Raw genomic sequence first — 12,548 nt, forward strand, 5'->3', positions numbered from 1 at the left:
TCAGCCAGCATTAGCCCTGGAAATCCAAACCCTTGTCTAGACCCATTAACAACTTAGCCCAACAGAGTCAAATCAGTTGAGACCCATGCCTAATGATGGCAGCGTAACCTATAACCAGAGTTTACCAATCAGTGCCCTCATTAACAATGTTGCTTGTTTTGGGGGGAAATGCACAAAGCTGGCACACCTCATGCATCAAGTCATTTGATTAAAAATCCAACCATTCTCATATTGTTGCATTTGATCCATCATTTTAACTCGGTGTATTCCTTGGCAGCTTCAACTCCTTTCTCACATTATTGAATAGTTGTGTTGAACGTCTGCCACACAAAACTGACCATGTGACGGATTTGCTTGTCGGATGATTCCGTCTGGAGTAACACATTATTCCCATTTAAGGCAATTATTATCTCTCTGCGTGTGCCTTTGTCAGTCTGCAGTACACTGTCTGTCTCTGTGTGTGTGCTGCTTTAACCACATGATGTATTAAGAGAGATAATCTCTTGGCTTTTAATTAAATAGCCAGGCAAGGAGCAATGAGAGGACTAAGGTTAACATCTTGTGCAGTGCAGCGAAGACAATCTCTAATGCCTCAATCCGACACCGGGCAGCTAACCCGACAGCTACATATGGCCCATTTCTCATCCCACTGCATACCAGTCGGGTGATTACAAAGCATCAGAGCCTGATTAATGCAGCTTTAAAGCAGCTTGCTCTGGCCTGGACGGAGCACAGTGAGGGCTTTCAAGAACCGGTGGGCATGGCGACCGCTCATGATCAGCTTTCAGCCCCGCAGTTAAACCAGTGGTCTTCTGGTGCAGCGTATCAAAAATGACGGCCGTTGACGCTGACTGTTGACTCAGCCCAGCACCGTCCGGCAGCAGATAGCTGTGTGATCGATTGCACATCAACATATATGTATCATGTTTCTCAGAAGTCTAGACACCATCTGGACGTGGAGGTTATGTGTGTCCGATAGTGTTGAAGGTGCATGTTCCCTGTGTAAAATGCCAGCCAGGATTACTGTGATTAAGTGAAAAACTCCCTGGTACCACCATGCTCAGCGTTATAGCCGCTACTGTTCACAGGTTCACTAATCAGTTTGAGGCGGTATAAGGTTTGAAGTGTTTACTTGAGGAGTAGTAGCATACTGTGTACCTTATCTTGTATATAATGAAAGCTAGATTTGTGAATAAATACCCTGTTGATTGGCTTCATCGCTGGGAAAAAAATCAAAAAGTCGGCTTGTTAAAAATCAAGAGTGTTAGCAGCACTCAGCACAGCGATGCCTCGAGTTAAAGACTACTGTCAGCGTGACAGCATCCTCACAGTGACAATAACAATTCACACTGACGTAAAGCAGCTATAAGGTTTGCTATTTTCACCACCGCATCTAAGAGCGTTACCATGCCAACGTCTGCCAATTAGCTCCACAGTGCAGCTGTCGGGTAAGACGATGGAAATGATATTTGTGTTGATGAATTTCACAGCAATAGAAACTATAGATATTTGACTCTTACCCACAAATATTGACATGTGGTGGCACTAGAGCAGATATACGATCACCAGAGTCAGCAGGGTTCATCCTCTGGGGACATGCTTCGTATTTCGAAACAGGCAGATTCAACAGAGCTCTTTACAATGTCTTCTTATTGTAACTGTATAACATATGTGTGGCATTTCTGTGCCCTGACTTCTTGTTAATTCCTCAAATCACAGAAGTCTTTTAAGGTATTGGTTGTCATACTGATATGCTTGAAAGTCACACAAGGGATTGTGGAGGGAAAATAATCAATATTTCCACAGTTCCTAATGGGAAAAAAAAAACCCAGACTTTCTTTAACTTGCAAAAACAGTGAGAGATCTGCTGGACGGAGAAGCCTGAGCGCAGCATGGTTTTACCCGTCAATACATCGATCATACAGTGGATGCTGCCATCTTATTCTTAAGGCAAATTCACGGTCTCCACATCTATGTTGACTGACAGATGCAGGCTTTGAACTTGGTTAGATGCAAACATGTTTCCATTATTGCAACAAAAAGATCACACAGCAGTCTGCTACGTCGATGCATCACACCTAATAGAGAAAAACACACACAGGGCTCCTGTGGATGTTTCTGAAAGGCTGGCTGTTATGGCGCTTTTTACAGGATACAGCAGCAAAGTATAGCACCGTGTCAGTGATCATTCTTGAGGTGTGCCAAGCACTGTGAAATAGCCAGCAGCTACATTTTGTTCCCATGCCAAGCACAGTGGGCGGACACAGCACTGGGCTTCTGGAGAATTTGGAATTTCCCACTGTGTTTGGGCACTGTTGACGGAAAGCATGTAAAAAACCAAACGTGCCTCCAAAGGTGACTACAGTAACTACTGTTTTAATGACGAGCTATGAATGTGCAGATAACGGCAAATCTCCTCACACAACCTCTCCTCAAGCGAGCACACATTTTATTTTTCCTGGCACACGAGTAGCAGTGGATACAGACCGCGTGGTCACAAATTCTGGGTTGCACGGGGACGTTCAACGAGGAATACGCACGGGTTCTCGCAGACTCAGGCAGATGATAAACTCAGTGGCATGCCGACACGGTGATCCTCACAGAAACGGAAAGCATGAACTGGCCTTGATCCAGTCTGAGGAGCGATCCGGAGGGCCAGAACGGATAGGTAGGGAAAAGGAAGTCCCCAGAAAGGCAACAGGAATGCAATGTTTCTCTGCAATGTGTGCGTTTCCACACTTTTTACATGTTAGGAGGCACACCAATAAAACACTTTCTCAAGTTTAATCTCTATTGCACATTTTCCAAGCATACAGGTATTTCAGGTTTTTCCCGTCTGCCCTCACCACAGGGAATGGAGCGCTAAGGCCAACAATTTTTAAAATGAACTTTAGGAGGTAAAACTCAGCAACCACGATGCAGTATAATGTAGCCTGATGACAGCGAGGAGGAGAGAGAAGAGCATCGTATCTAGTCAGCTGTTTCCTATTAACCTAAATATGAACTCACTCCATCCAAGACTCCGATGCTTCAAGTAATTCTGTGGGGTTTTGCTGGTAAGGGAAGAAACTCACAAACACATCACAACCCCTCATTAATGGTATTTTTAGAAACAAATGACTCTCTGCCAGGCTAGCTTATCTTGCAATTGTGGTGAGGATGAAAATAACAATTTCTGCCCTGACTGGCTATCTGTTGGAAAATGAGTGCTTTGGAAAACTGAGATCCAATCTATCTGTGGTTAAAACTCTGTTAATCTTTCCGGGCTGGTGTGGCTTAAGCAAAGATGCTCACACTGGAGGCCAAGTCAAATCTATTTCTGCTTTCTCATTGATTTTCTGTCAAGTTTCTGTGATACTTAAGCATCTTGAAAGAAAAATGAGAGCGACATTGGACCAAAGTTTGGTAAGAACTTTTCCCATTCATTAAACATTGGCAGCTACTACGCCTGGAATGTGAACAGTGTCAGCTTGGCACAGAACAAACATGTTTAATCTGTAAATGATGCTCAAATCACTCTCTCTCCCCCATCTGAGGATATCTATTAGAGAAAGCGTGGGGCCAACAGCACTGGGCAGGATGCCTCCCACATATCTCCTTCCTCTCTTGCCAACAGGTTGCAACTCATGGAGGTCTAAAGAAAGAAACACAAAGGTTCCTCCAGACTCATCACACATTGGAAACAAACACTTCCACAAGCGGCTTTGATCATCTGTTTGTATTTTTCATTTGGCATTTAGACGTGCAACAAGTAGGGTTTTTTTTTTTCAAAAATGGCGGCAATTGAAACAAACTGTGAACACAACACTTGGTTAAAGCATTGTCACTGCATATTTACACAAATACAAAACGCTAGCATTCATTTGGAGTCATTTTTTAGCCTTGTGGCAAATATAACTCCATTTGTTTTTTGTTGCTAACTGGTGCATAACTCAGCGGATTATTTTGTCTGTCATTTGGTGTTGATAAAGTAACAAAAAGTGGCTTTGAAAGCTTTTTTGATCAGAAAACAAATACATGCTGAAATGCATCGACTTAATCGACGTTAATGATTGGGAATCAGCAGAGCCCAGTGCTAATTCTTTGTGGGTTTCTCACTACAAAACTATACAGTCCTTCGATTGATGCCAAATATTGATTATAGCTCATTTAAAAATATGATTATATGAGTTTATTCTGTTTAGTAATGAGTCCATCTTCACTGGCGTTATTCTGTGCCGCCTGTGTCATGGGGAACTTTGATGTCTCCATCCTGGCAACGACAAACCAATCACAACATCCTCCAATTGAATCCACTTCAAACGGAGAAAAAAACCCTAAACTGCTCACCAAACGGGACCATCTGGAGGTACTGGATGATGGGAGCTGGAGGCCTGAAAGGCTTTGGGGGGTAGTGGAAGGGAAGGCAGACAGGGAAAAAGAGAAAGAGAGAGGAAGACAGTGGAGCAGTTACATCAACGAAACCCATGTCGTGAGTCCCTCTCTGCAGGCAGGACGGTAATTACAGGGCGCAGACAGAGAAAGCCTGACTGGGGAAAAAAAAGTGGAGATACTCAGACTGCTGGGTTGCCGCCCTTGGGCCCTCAACATAACCGCAAGGCTAACCAGCCAGTCCTACAGTACAGGCTATGAGAGGAAGGTTCCAGATCACTGCACTGACACACGGTGCCAAACAAGAAGCAGTCATGGGTGCAGACGAGTCCACGTCAGGACAGGTAGTCGAACACAGACAGACGGACCACACAGAGCTACAGAAAGTCTAGCATTATGCTTTTAGACACAGATTTAAGAGACACAAATTCACAATAAGAGTCAAAGCTACCACCTACTTAACAACTGAATAAAATCCAACAAAAACAACAACAAAAAAATAAAGATGCACTACTGATGTTTTCCATAACCGCACTAGCACGATCATTAAACAACATGAGTCAAACAAAGCGGTGTGTGGCTGCTCTGCCATCATGGAACCTAACCTAAGTGTTTTTGGGTTCTGCCATTGATCCCGACTTCTCTAATAAAGCTTTAGGCACATGGAGCAGAGCGGCGACTCGTCTTTACCGACAGCCTGAGCGTTATAAATCACCAGGCCATGCCCAGGGAGGCTGCGTCCTTCAGCGTGACCCGCAACCTTCACATATCCTCTCACAGTCGAACTGTACAACACCAGGCGAGGGCAGAGGAATGAGGTAGGCGCAGTTCATCACATCCATCAGGCTCCCGACAGCGGCGTGATAATCCATAAAGCCAGTGTGTGTGGGTTGAGTGGAAATATACCTTGAAAACAGTTCAGCGTTTTCAGCTGTTAAATGGAGAAAGCAGCTACATTTCTGGCCTCACTGCTCGCATTTTCACCTCAATTAACCTGCGGCCCAAAGGTCATTTTTAATTCAGAAAATTGAAATTAAGCCACATCTAATGAACATCTAAGCCATTCATTAGATGTCTTCTGTTAGGTTGCATGTTTGCTATGCAGGTTTGCAGGAAGTCACAGAGTATTGCACCACTAATTCTCCTCTGAGCTCCCCCATTCCTTCAGTCAGCCCTAACTGCAGATTTTAGCAGCAGAGATATGAACTACATGACATATGATTCCCATTTTCCAGTGCAGGTGTCAAAGCTGTGTATGTGCTAATGATGAGTGCGTCCAGGGGAGGGAGAGGAAAAGCCCCCCTGGGGCAATTTGGCACTGCGGAACAGGTCACTCTTCCTGGCTGTCATTTTTATCGAGGGAGGGGCAGCAGCTGACTGCGGGGTCAGAAAACTGCCCTGCATGGAATTATATCTGTGAGCCTGGAGGATAAAAATTCAATAACACGTGCAAACTAGTTTTTTTTCCCATAATATGGACTCCTAATGGCCTCGGTAGCTACATATGTTTGCTCAAATTAATGTGTAACCACTGAGCACACATTTGATAATGCGACTAAGAACACACAGCAACATTCTTCAACACTCCCTTAATAAACAGGAAAAAAAAGCAACAAATTATTCAGTCTTGTGCTGCCAGCCGGAGACTATCAGCCAATCGATTGCTAAAATCTCAGGTGTATTTTTTATGCCAGCTTTGCAGCCTGGAGCCATCTGACACACCGCAATCTTGGACTTTAACTTCAAATCACTGGCTGAGTTGAGTCTGTGCGTCAGTTTCACAGCCAGGAGGAGAGCTCAAACACAAGCTGTCTTTTCACAGGCCAGATTCAATGCTGCACTGTGACAAAACATCCATATTTGTTTCCTGCACAACTATTTATCATAAATATTCATTTTCTGTGTTGTTTTTTTAATTGAATGCACACTAAATAAGACATCAGCTCTTGATGTTTGTCTTTGAAACCTTATATTCTGTGTTACTGGTGTCCTTTTATGAAAATCATCCTCTGAATGACCCATAAATTACTGTCAAATTCACAGTAAAATAAATCTAATTTACAGGCTGCAGGGTGTTTTGGTAATGACAGGCTGGTAGTTTGATTTATTGCCATCACACATTCAGTATTTTCCCTTATGACAGCTTCCTTACCATCACCAAGTCACTTCAGCTTTTATTCCTTACACTAACGCAGCATTAGCAAGTGAGATCAGTCTGTGTCCACGACCGCTTTACTTAGCAGAATGATATATCTCCGTCGCACCCACCCTTCCTCCAGCTCCCTCCATCCATCCCCCAGTCGGAGCCCAGGGGGGACAAGAGACGTCTGCTAATCGCAAGCCTGAACACATGGCGTTAAAAAACAGATAACGCTGCATGACAGAGAGCCAGCGATGAAAAGGCATGTCAGAGACGGAGCACGTCAGAGGAAATCTTTCAAAAAACCCTCTGTCATTTATCTGTTTCATAAGGAGCTGGGAGTAACTTGGACTGAAAACTTGCATGATGATAAATAATATGTTAACATCAATGGTTTGGCTTTCTGTGTTGCATTAAAACCTGAAGACTCGAGGCTGTCCAGCAGCAGCAGCAGCAGCAGCAGCAGCAGCAGCAGCAGCAGCAGAGGTAGCCTCTCACCTCTCCACTCCCTGACAGGTTTATGGACAAACACCACCATCTCTCTCACACAGAAGCACCTGACCTCAGCGCAAAGTCAAAATCACTTCAACACAACTGCAAGAAAAGTGTGAGAGTCTGAGGGAAAAAAAGGTGACAAACAGAACAGCGAGTGGAGTTTAGCACAGGAAACACACCACTAGTTGAGTGTTAATGCAGTGTGTGTTCACTAAACTGTGTGTTTTACTAGTTAAACCTACAACCTGCTGAAGCAAAACACAAAGAAATATTCAGCTGAGAGCTTGAGCCTCATATCTATAAACATCAGCTGATTAATAAGGATGATAGGAAGATGAGATAGAGATGGAAAATGGAAAAAAAAAAACAGTTGATGCCTCTGACCTACATCAAGGCGTGGATGGTGAATAAAAAGCCCGAGGCACTGACAACCATTCAGCCATCAAATATCAAAAGGCCAGCTATGAGTAATGCATTACCCCGCTGCAGCCCATGCACTGATGCCTCTCCAGCGGGTGTAGGTGACAACTTTGCCTATTTTTAAGCGGGTTAACACCAGAACACTCCACTCTAACTTTCACCGGGATGCACATTTTGGACGAGTTTGGAGAACATGCTTCTTCCTCCTGAGATCAATTAATTCCTCTACACATCTCAGGACTTCTGAGCGAGTCCAGACTCCGGAGACTGCAGGGTTATTTACAAACTCCAACCTAGAAGTGATGCTGGAGAGACGTGGTGAAGGAATGCTGCAAGAAGATGATACTTTTAGAGGAATTCTGGAAGACAGCTGCAGGACTAATAGTGATTTTCAGAACAGTTGCATTGTGATTCCACTCTACTGACACCTGATAGCTGCCTTCAGGGACCTGCAAGTTGGGTTAATGCAAAGAAACTCAGCTGTCATGCAATGAGAGTTGCAGGAACGAAGCCTTATGATGAATCCTGATCACAATAGATGTGCCACAGCTGAGGGGACAGAGCCGTGGTGTTAGTGAGTGTGGATGTGGTTTCATTCACTCCAAGTACCTGTCATCGTAGCAGAAATCGGCGCCCAGAGTGTTGACATACAGGACCAGAGCCACGGCGCCGCACAGCAATTCTGCAAACATTTCTGTCTCGAACACACGCGCGGGGAGGAAGTAACAAAATAAACAACAACAAAAAAATAAATAAAAACAAAAGATGCAAAGCGAGAGAGAGAGAAGAGGCAGCGGATCCTATCGGGTCCCTACTCCCTCTCAGTCCCCGTCTTTGTCAGGATGTCTCCGCGAAAACAAGTCCATGTCCTCCCGCCCTCCTCCTCCTCCATCATCCTCGCCGAAGTGCACAAAGTGGATAATCCATAGGTGGCTTTTTTTCTTCTTTTCTAACCCATTTTGGGTCTGAGCCCGAGAGCTTGTCTTTCCTGCTGGGTAGTTGGGTAGAAAAGAGGGGGGTAAATAAAAGAACACAACACAGGAGCGAGCAGCGTTCCGTGAATCAGTGACAACATGCAGCACGCCTCCCCGACACGCACAGAGCACAGCAGCTCTGATGCTCCGCAGCCGCTGCTGGATCAACGTCGTGATTTAGAGCAACGTCAAGTTCGCGGCGGTGACTGGTGCAGATTCCGGTTGGACTTTCAAAATAAAACATCACATTGCACAGTCCTTGTTTTGTTTCTGATAATGGTGGAAAAGTGCGCAAAATATTGAAAAAATTGAAATCCTTTAACAAATATAATTCTGTGATATCCTTATTAACCCTTTGATGCACAACATGGGTCAAAAGATATCCATATTCCAATAATTATGGGTATCTTTTGACCCATGTGCATCAAAAGGTTGACTCTTAAATGTAAAAGATAAAAACCTAGTTGAAAGAAATAAAACCTTTTTCAAACACCTTATCATCACTTTTTGCGCGCTCTAATTTTTGAAGCTTTAAATCCTGTAAGCAACTTCCCTCATATTTACATAATGATTAACAAATAAATAAATTAATCCATATCCATACTCGCTCTCCTACAATTTCCTACATCCCGAGCTTTACTATGGAGGTGACTCAGCTCCACTTCCTCTCCCACTCTCTCCATCTCCACTCACTTGACCGCATCTCTGATCCAAACGCATGTGGTTAGTAGAACTCCTGCGCATGCGCACACCCTCCCTCCTCCACAGAGGGATAAATCACACTACATGATGCTGAGATCCGTTGGTAGGGGTCACTAACAGCAGTCCATAATACAGAGGTAGTCCTCAGAGTGCAGTTTCCGGTTTATAATCCATGAACTCCCCACATTAATGTTTATTTTAATATTTACAGTATCATCCTTTACAGGGTTTGCTACCATAATGGATGGAATATGACTGTAATCAGTGTTGTCATTATCACCATCTGTCACAAATTGACCAAATCGCAGTATTAGCTAAATCTGAGGCTTGTTTAGGGCAAATAATCTTCATTAAAGTTAGAATTTATGTGGAAAATGGCCCGCAACCTTTGATATTAATCTGCCGTCAACGTCCTAAACAGTGATCAAAGCAGCTGTAAAATAATGTGAATCCTTGCTTTTATTCTAGTTAATCTTAAAAAATAAAAAAGAACTACAATGTCACGGTTGCTCGTAAAAACTCACATTATAGAGATTCTTGTGATTGGAAGTGATTGGAATTTTGTCGGTCAGTTGGCTCTCTTTGATCTAAACGGTTGGCTATCTGATGAAATCACGAAGAAATAACCTTTTCCTTTTGCTGATGTGAGGAAAAAGTGACACGCTCATCACACTTGAACCCTGGGGGTCTCTGAAGTGTGATTTCAGTAATTGCTTTCCTGATTTAGGTTCAGATGTGGCGTATTACTGGCCCTGTAGTGACCACTAGAGGGCTCACAGTGCATAAAGTCTGTGGGGAGACAATTCAAGTCCTTAGGCTGTTATTCTAGTTGCTGATGTATGTCTTAATGCAATGACTGACCTTATGTAAACCCAGACTTGTCTGTTGATTATCTAATAGCTCATAAATGACTAATTTATATCACAAAAATAATTAATATCATGATTTATCAGACTATTTTCTCAAGCATGAGCAACATGTTTTAATTTCCAAACATATTACACTGTATTTCCTCCTATTCTGAAGTGTTCTTGAACTCCCTTCCACTGTGGATGTTTCACAGCATAAAGAGGAGGCCGCTGGCAAAGAAAGAAGAAAGGGGAAAAAGAATAATTGTAAAGGTGCTTGACAGACAAAGCGAGTAGCCTGGCCCTTTGCGTTTTCATTCAGGGTGGTTTCAATAGACAGAACCCATCTGTCTGTGCTGCCTTTCACAGGACAGCAGCAGGACATGATGATGGAACACACTTCAGGAATTAATTAGACTTTATTTCTTTTTTGCTTATGATCTATAATCACTGTCGACTGATTAAGCAAACATGAGTGAGTCGCTGCTATTTTTCCATCAGGTTCAAAGTATGTGCAGCAAAAACAAACAGATACCTGGCTGGGATTAGCGATCGTAGCATGATTATTTTATGAACTTAGAGTTACATTAAGTGTATGTATAGCTGCTCTTTTTTATGCCATAGGTGTCTCTGTTTATGTGTTGCAGCTTTGAAACTTTTTCGTCAACAACATTTTTTCTGTAGGAAACTACAAATATTGCGCTTGAATTATGAAGTATTATTAGTACTATAAAGGAAAAAAATGTTCCTAAAATATCAAAAGTAAAACTACCTCATGTAAAAAAAGGGTCATTTTTAAAAATTGTTTTCTTGATTAACACTTCAATAAATTACTGCAATTTTCCATCATATCAACCAGAATCAAAAGTGATCATTTCAAATTTTGTTCTTCTTCATTTGAAAGGCAGCTAAAACTCCCAAATTATTCAGTTCTGATGGCTTTATATAAAGAAAAGCAGAACATCCTCATATCTCAGAAGCTTTAACCATTAAACATGGAATGAATTAAAGAATTAATCAGTTATCAAGGTGTAGTTGCTGGTTCATTTTCTGCCAATCCTTTGATTTACTAAGCTAAACTTTGAGTAAATTTTGTTTTATACATACATTCTGTTAGTAGCCGTCACACTAAGACGTTTGCAAAAAAGAATTTACAATTAAAGGTTCAATGTAAATCATTTTAAGTTCATTAAGCTTGGCAACTGAAGTCCCCCTGCTGCCTTAAAAATAAGAGTTAACTGCACTTAAGATGATTAATTAGTTCAAAAAGTTAAGTTGAATCAACTGGTCAGTAGAAAGTGATTACAGACAGACTTACTTTTCTTTAACATTTTCTAAATTTAAAGGGTTGGTTTATTTATCCTTGTGGACTTACAGCCTAAACTGTTGACACTATCTGTGACTGGAGTTGGCACAAAGACAAACTTCAAGGCTGCTCCAGGTTACAGTTAGAGAATTCTAAGTCTGCATTTAATAGTAACATGAATGAGTTCTGAATTTATGGTTAGAATTACTTGCATTGTTATTAAAAGACACAACTATTCCTTGATTTAGCATGTATTAAAGACACAGAGCATTTCCACCATGGCTGTTTTCTTAAACTACAATAAATATTTGTCTCTGGGGAGTTTTAACTCTCCAACAGTGCATCATGGGTAGTCTGCTTATATTCCAGTTTTGTTTCTTATAAACTTAATTTACTGAGATGAGTGAACTCGTTGCTGTTCGTTCATTCAGCTCAGCATTTTAAGTCACGGTGCCTCAACTTATATGAACTCATGTTTATAAAGTGGTGAGAAAATAAGAATTAGACATTTTAAATTCAGATAACATGGAATTAGCAATACTCAAATGTTTACATTCAGTGGAAGATACATTAATCTGATTAAATTATTTTATAATGTTTGCAGTGTAGAACAGTGCTGCTGGCTTTACATGGCAGAAACTCAACAAACTTATGAACTAACTAGTATTTGGCATTAATAGATTCTCTTATTCATTTGTGCAACTAAAGTCAGAGTTATTTTTCATATAAAACATTAGAGACAATATTCTCCAATAATATATATTCATGCATGCTGTAGTGCATAATTTCTCAGCTTTTTGTGTGTAAAATCTCTGTGACATAGTTGCAGTAAAGTTAAAAATAATTCTCTCTGAACTATAGCAAAGTTTAATATAAGAAGGAATTACAATAGCAATACAATACGGTATTTTTTTCTTCATTTTTACATTCAGATATAAAATTTGATGCAGATGAAACCACATAATTGTATAAGCTATATGCTAATGCTTTAAATATCACTTACAGTTTGCTCATAAGGCTGGACTTTTAAAATGATTCCAGTGTATTTTTACATTGCGTTCTTTTTTAAAACAAGAATCTGATAATTATTCTACACTGATCAGTGGAGCCTTCATGAACTGAACTCTTAACTTCTCTTGCGTAACGTAGCAGAGGATTGTGTATTTAGGGAATTAAATTCAGTTCTACTATTTGAAACTTCTGTGTGGGAGCGAGTCACCGTAACTGTTCTTTATGCTGATAAGTCCTCAGCTTCACACATGTAAAGTAAAACCATGTGCATGTGTGGGTGA

At 41.5% G+C, this 12,548-nt stretch overlaps 1 protein-coding gene across 3 annotated transcripts in view; it reads right to left on the reverse strand.

Annotated features, from left to right (window-relative positions):
• tmtc2b (transmembrane O-mannosyltransferase targeting cadherins 2b) overlaps window positions 1-8,545 on the reverse strand; it is a 100,665-nt gene extending 92,120 nt beyond the window's left edge. For all 3 annotated transcript variants that reach the window (XR_002746653.3, XR_004848137.2, XM_023279503.3), the window contains exon 1: window positions 8,036-8,545. Coding sequence is in view for 1 of the 3 variants with exons in the window: in XM_023279503.3 (XP_023135271.1) it covers window positions 8,036-8,118 (83 nt within the window). In the remaining 2 variants the exon portion in view is untranslated. The remainder of the gene's footprint in view (window positions 1-8,035) is intronic.
• Window positions 8,546-12,548: the final 4,003 nt, after the last annotated feature.

The sequence above is a fragment of the Amphiprion ocellaris genome, chromosome 3 (assembly GCF_022539595.1).
Source record: "Amphiprion ocellaris isolate individual 3 ecotype Okinawa chromosome 3, ASM2253959v1, whole genome shotgun sequence".
Taxonomy (NCBI): domain Eukaryota; kingdom Metazoa; phylum Chordata; class Actinopteri; family Pomacentridae; genus Amphiprion; species Amphiprion ocellaris.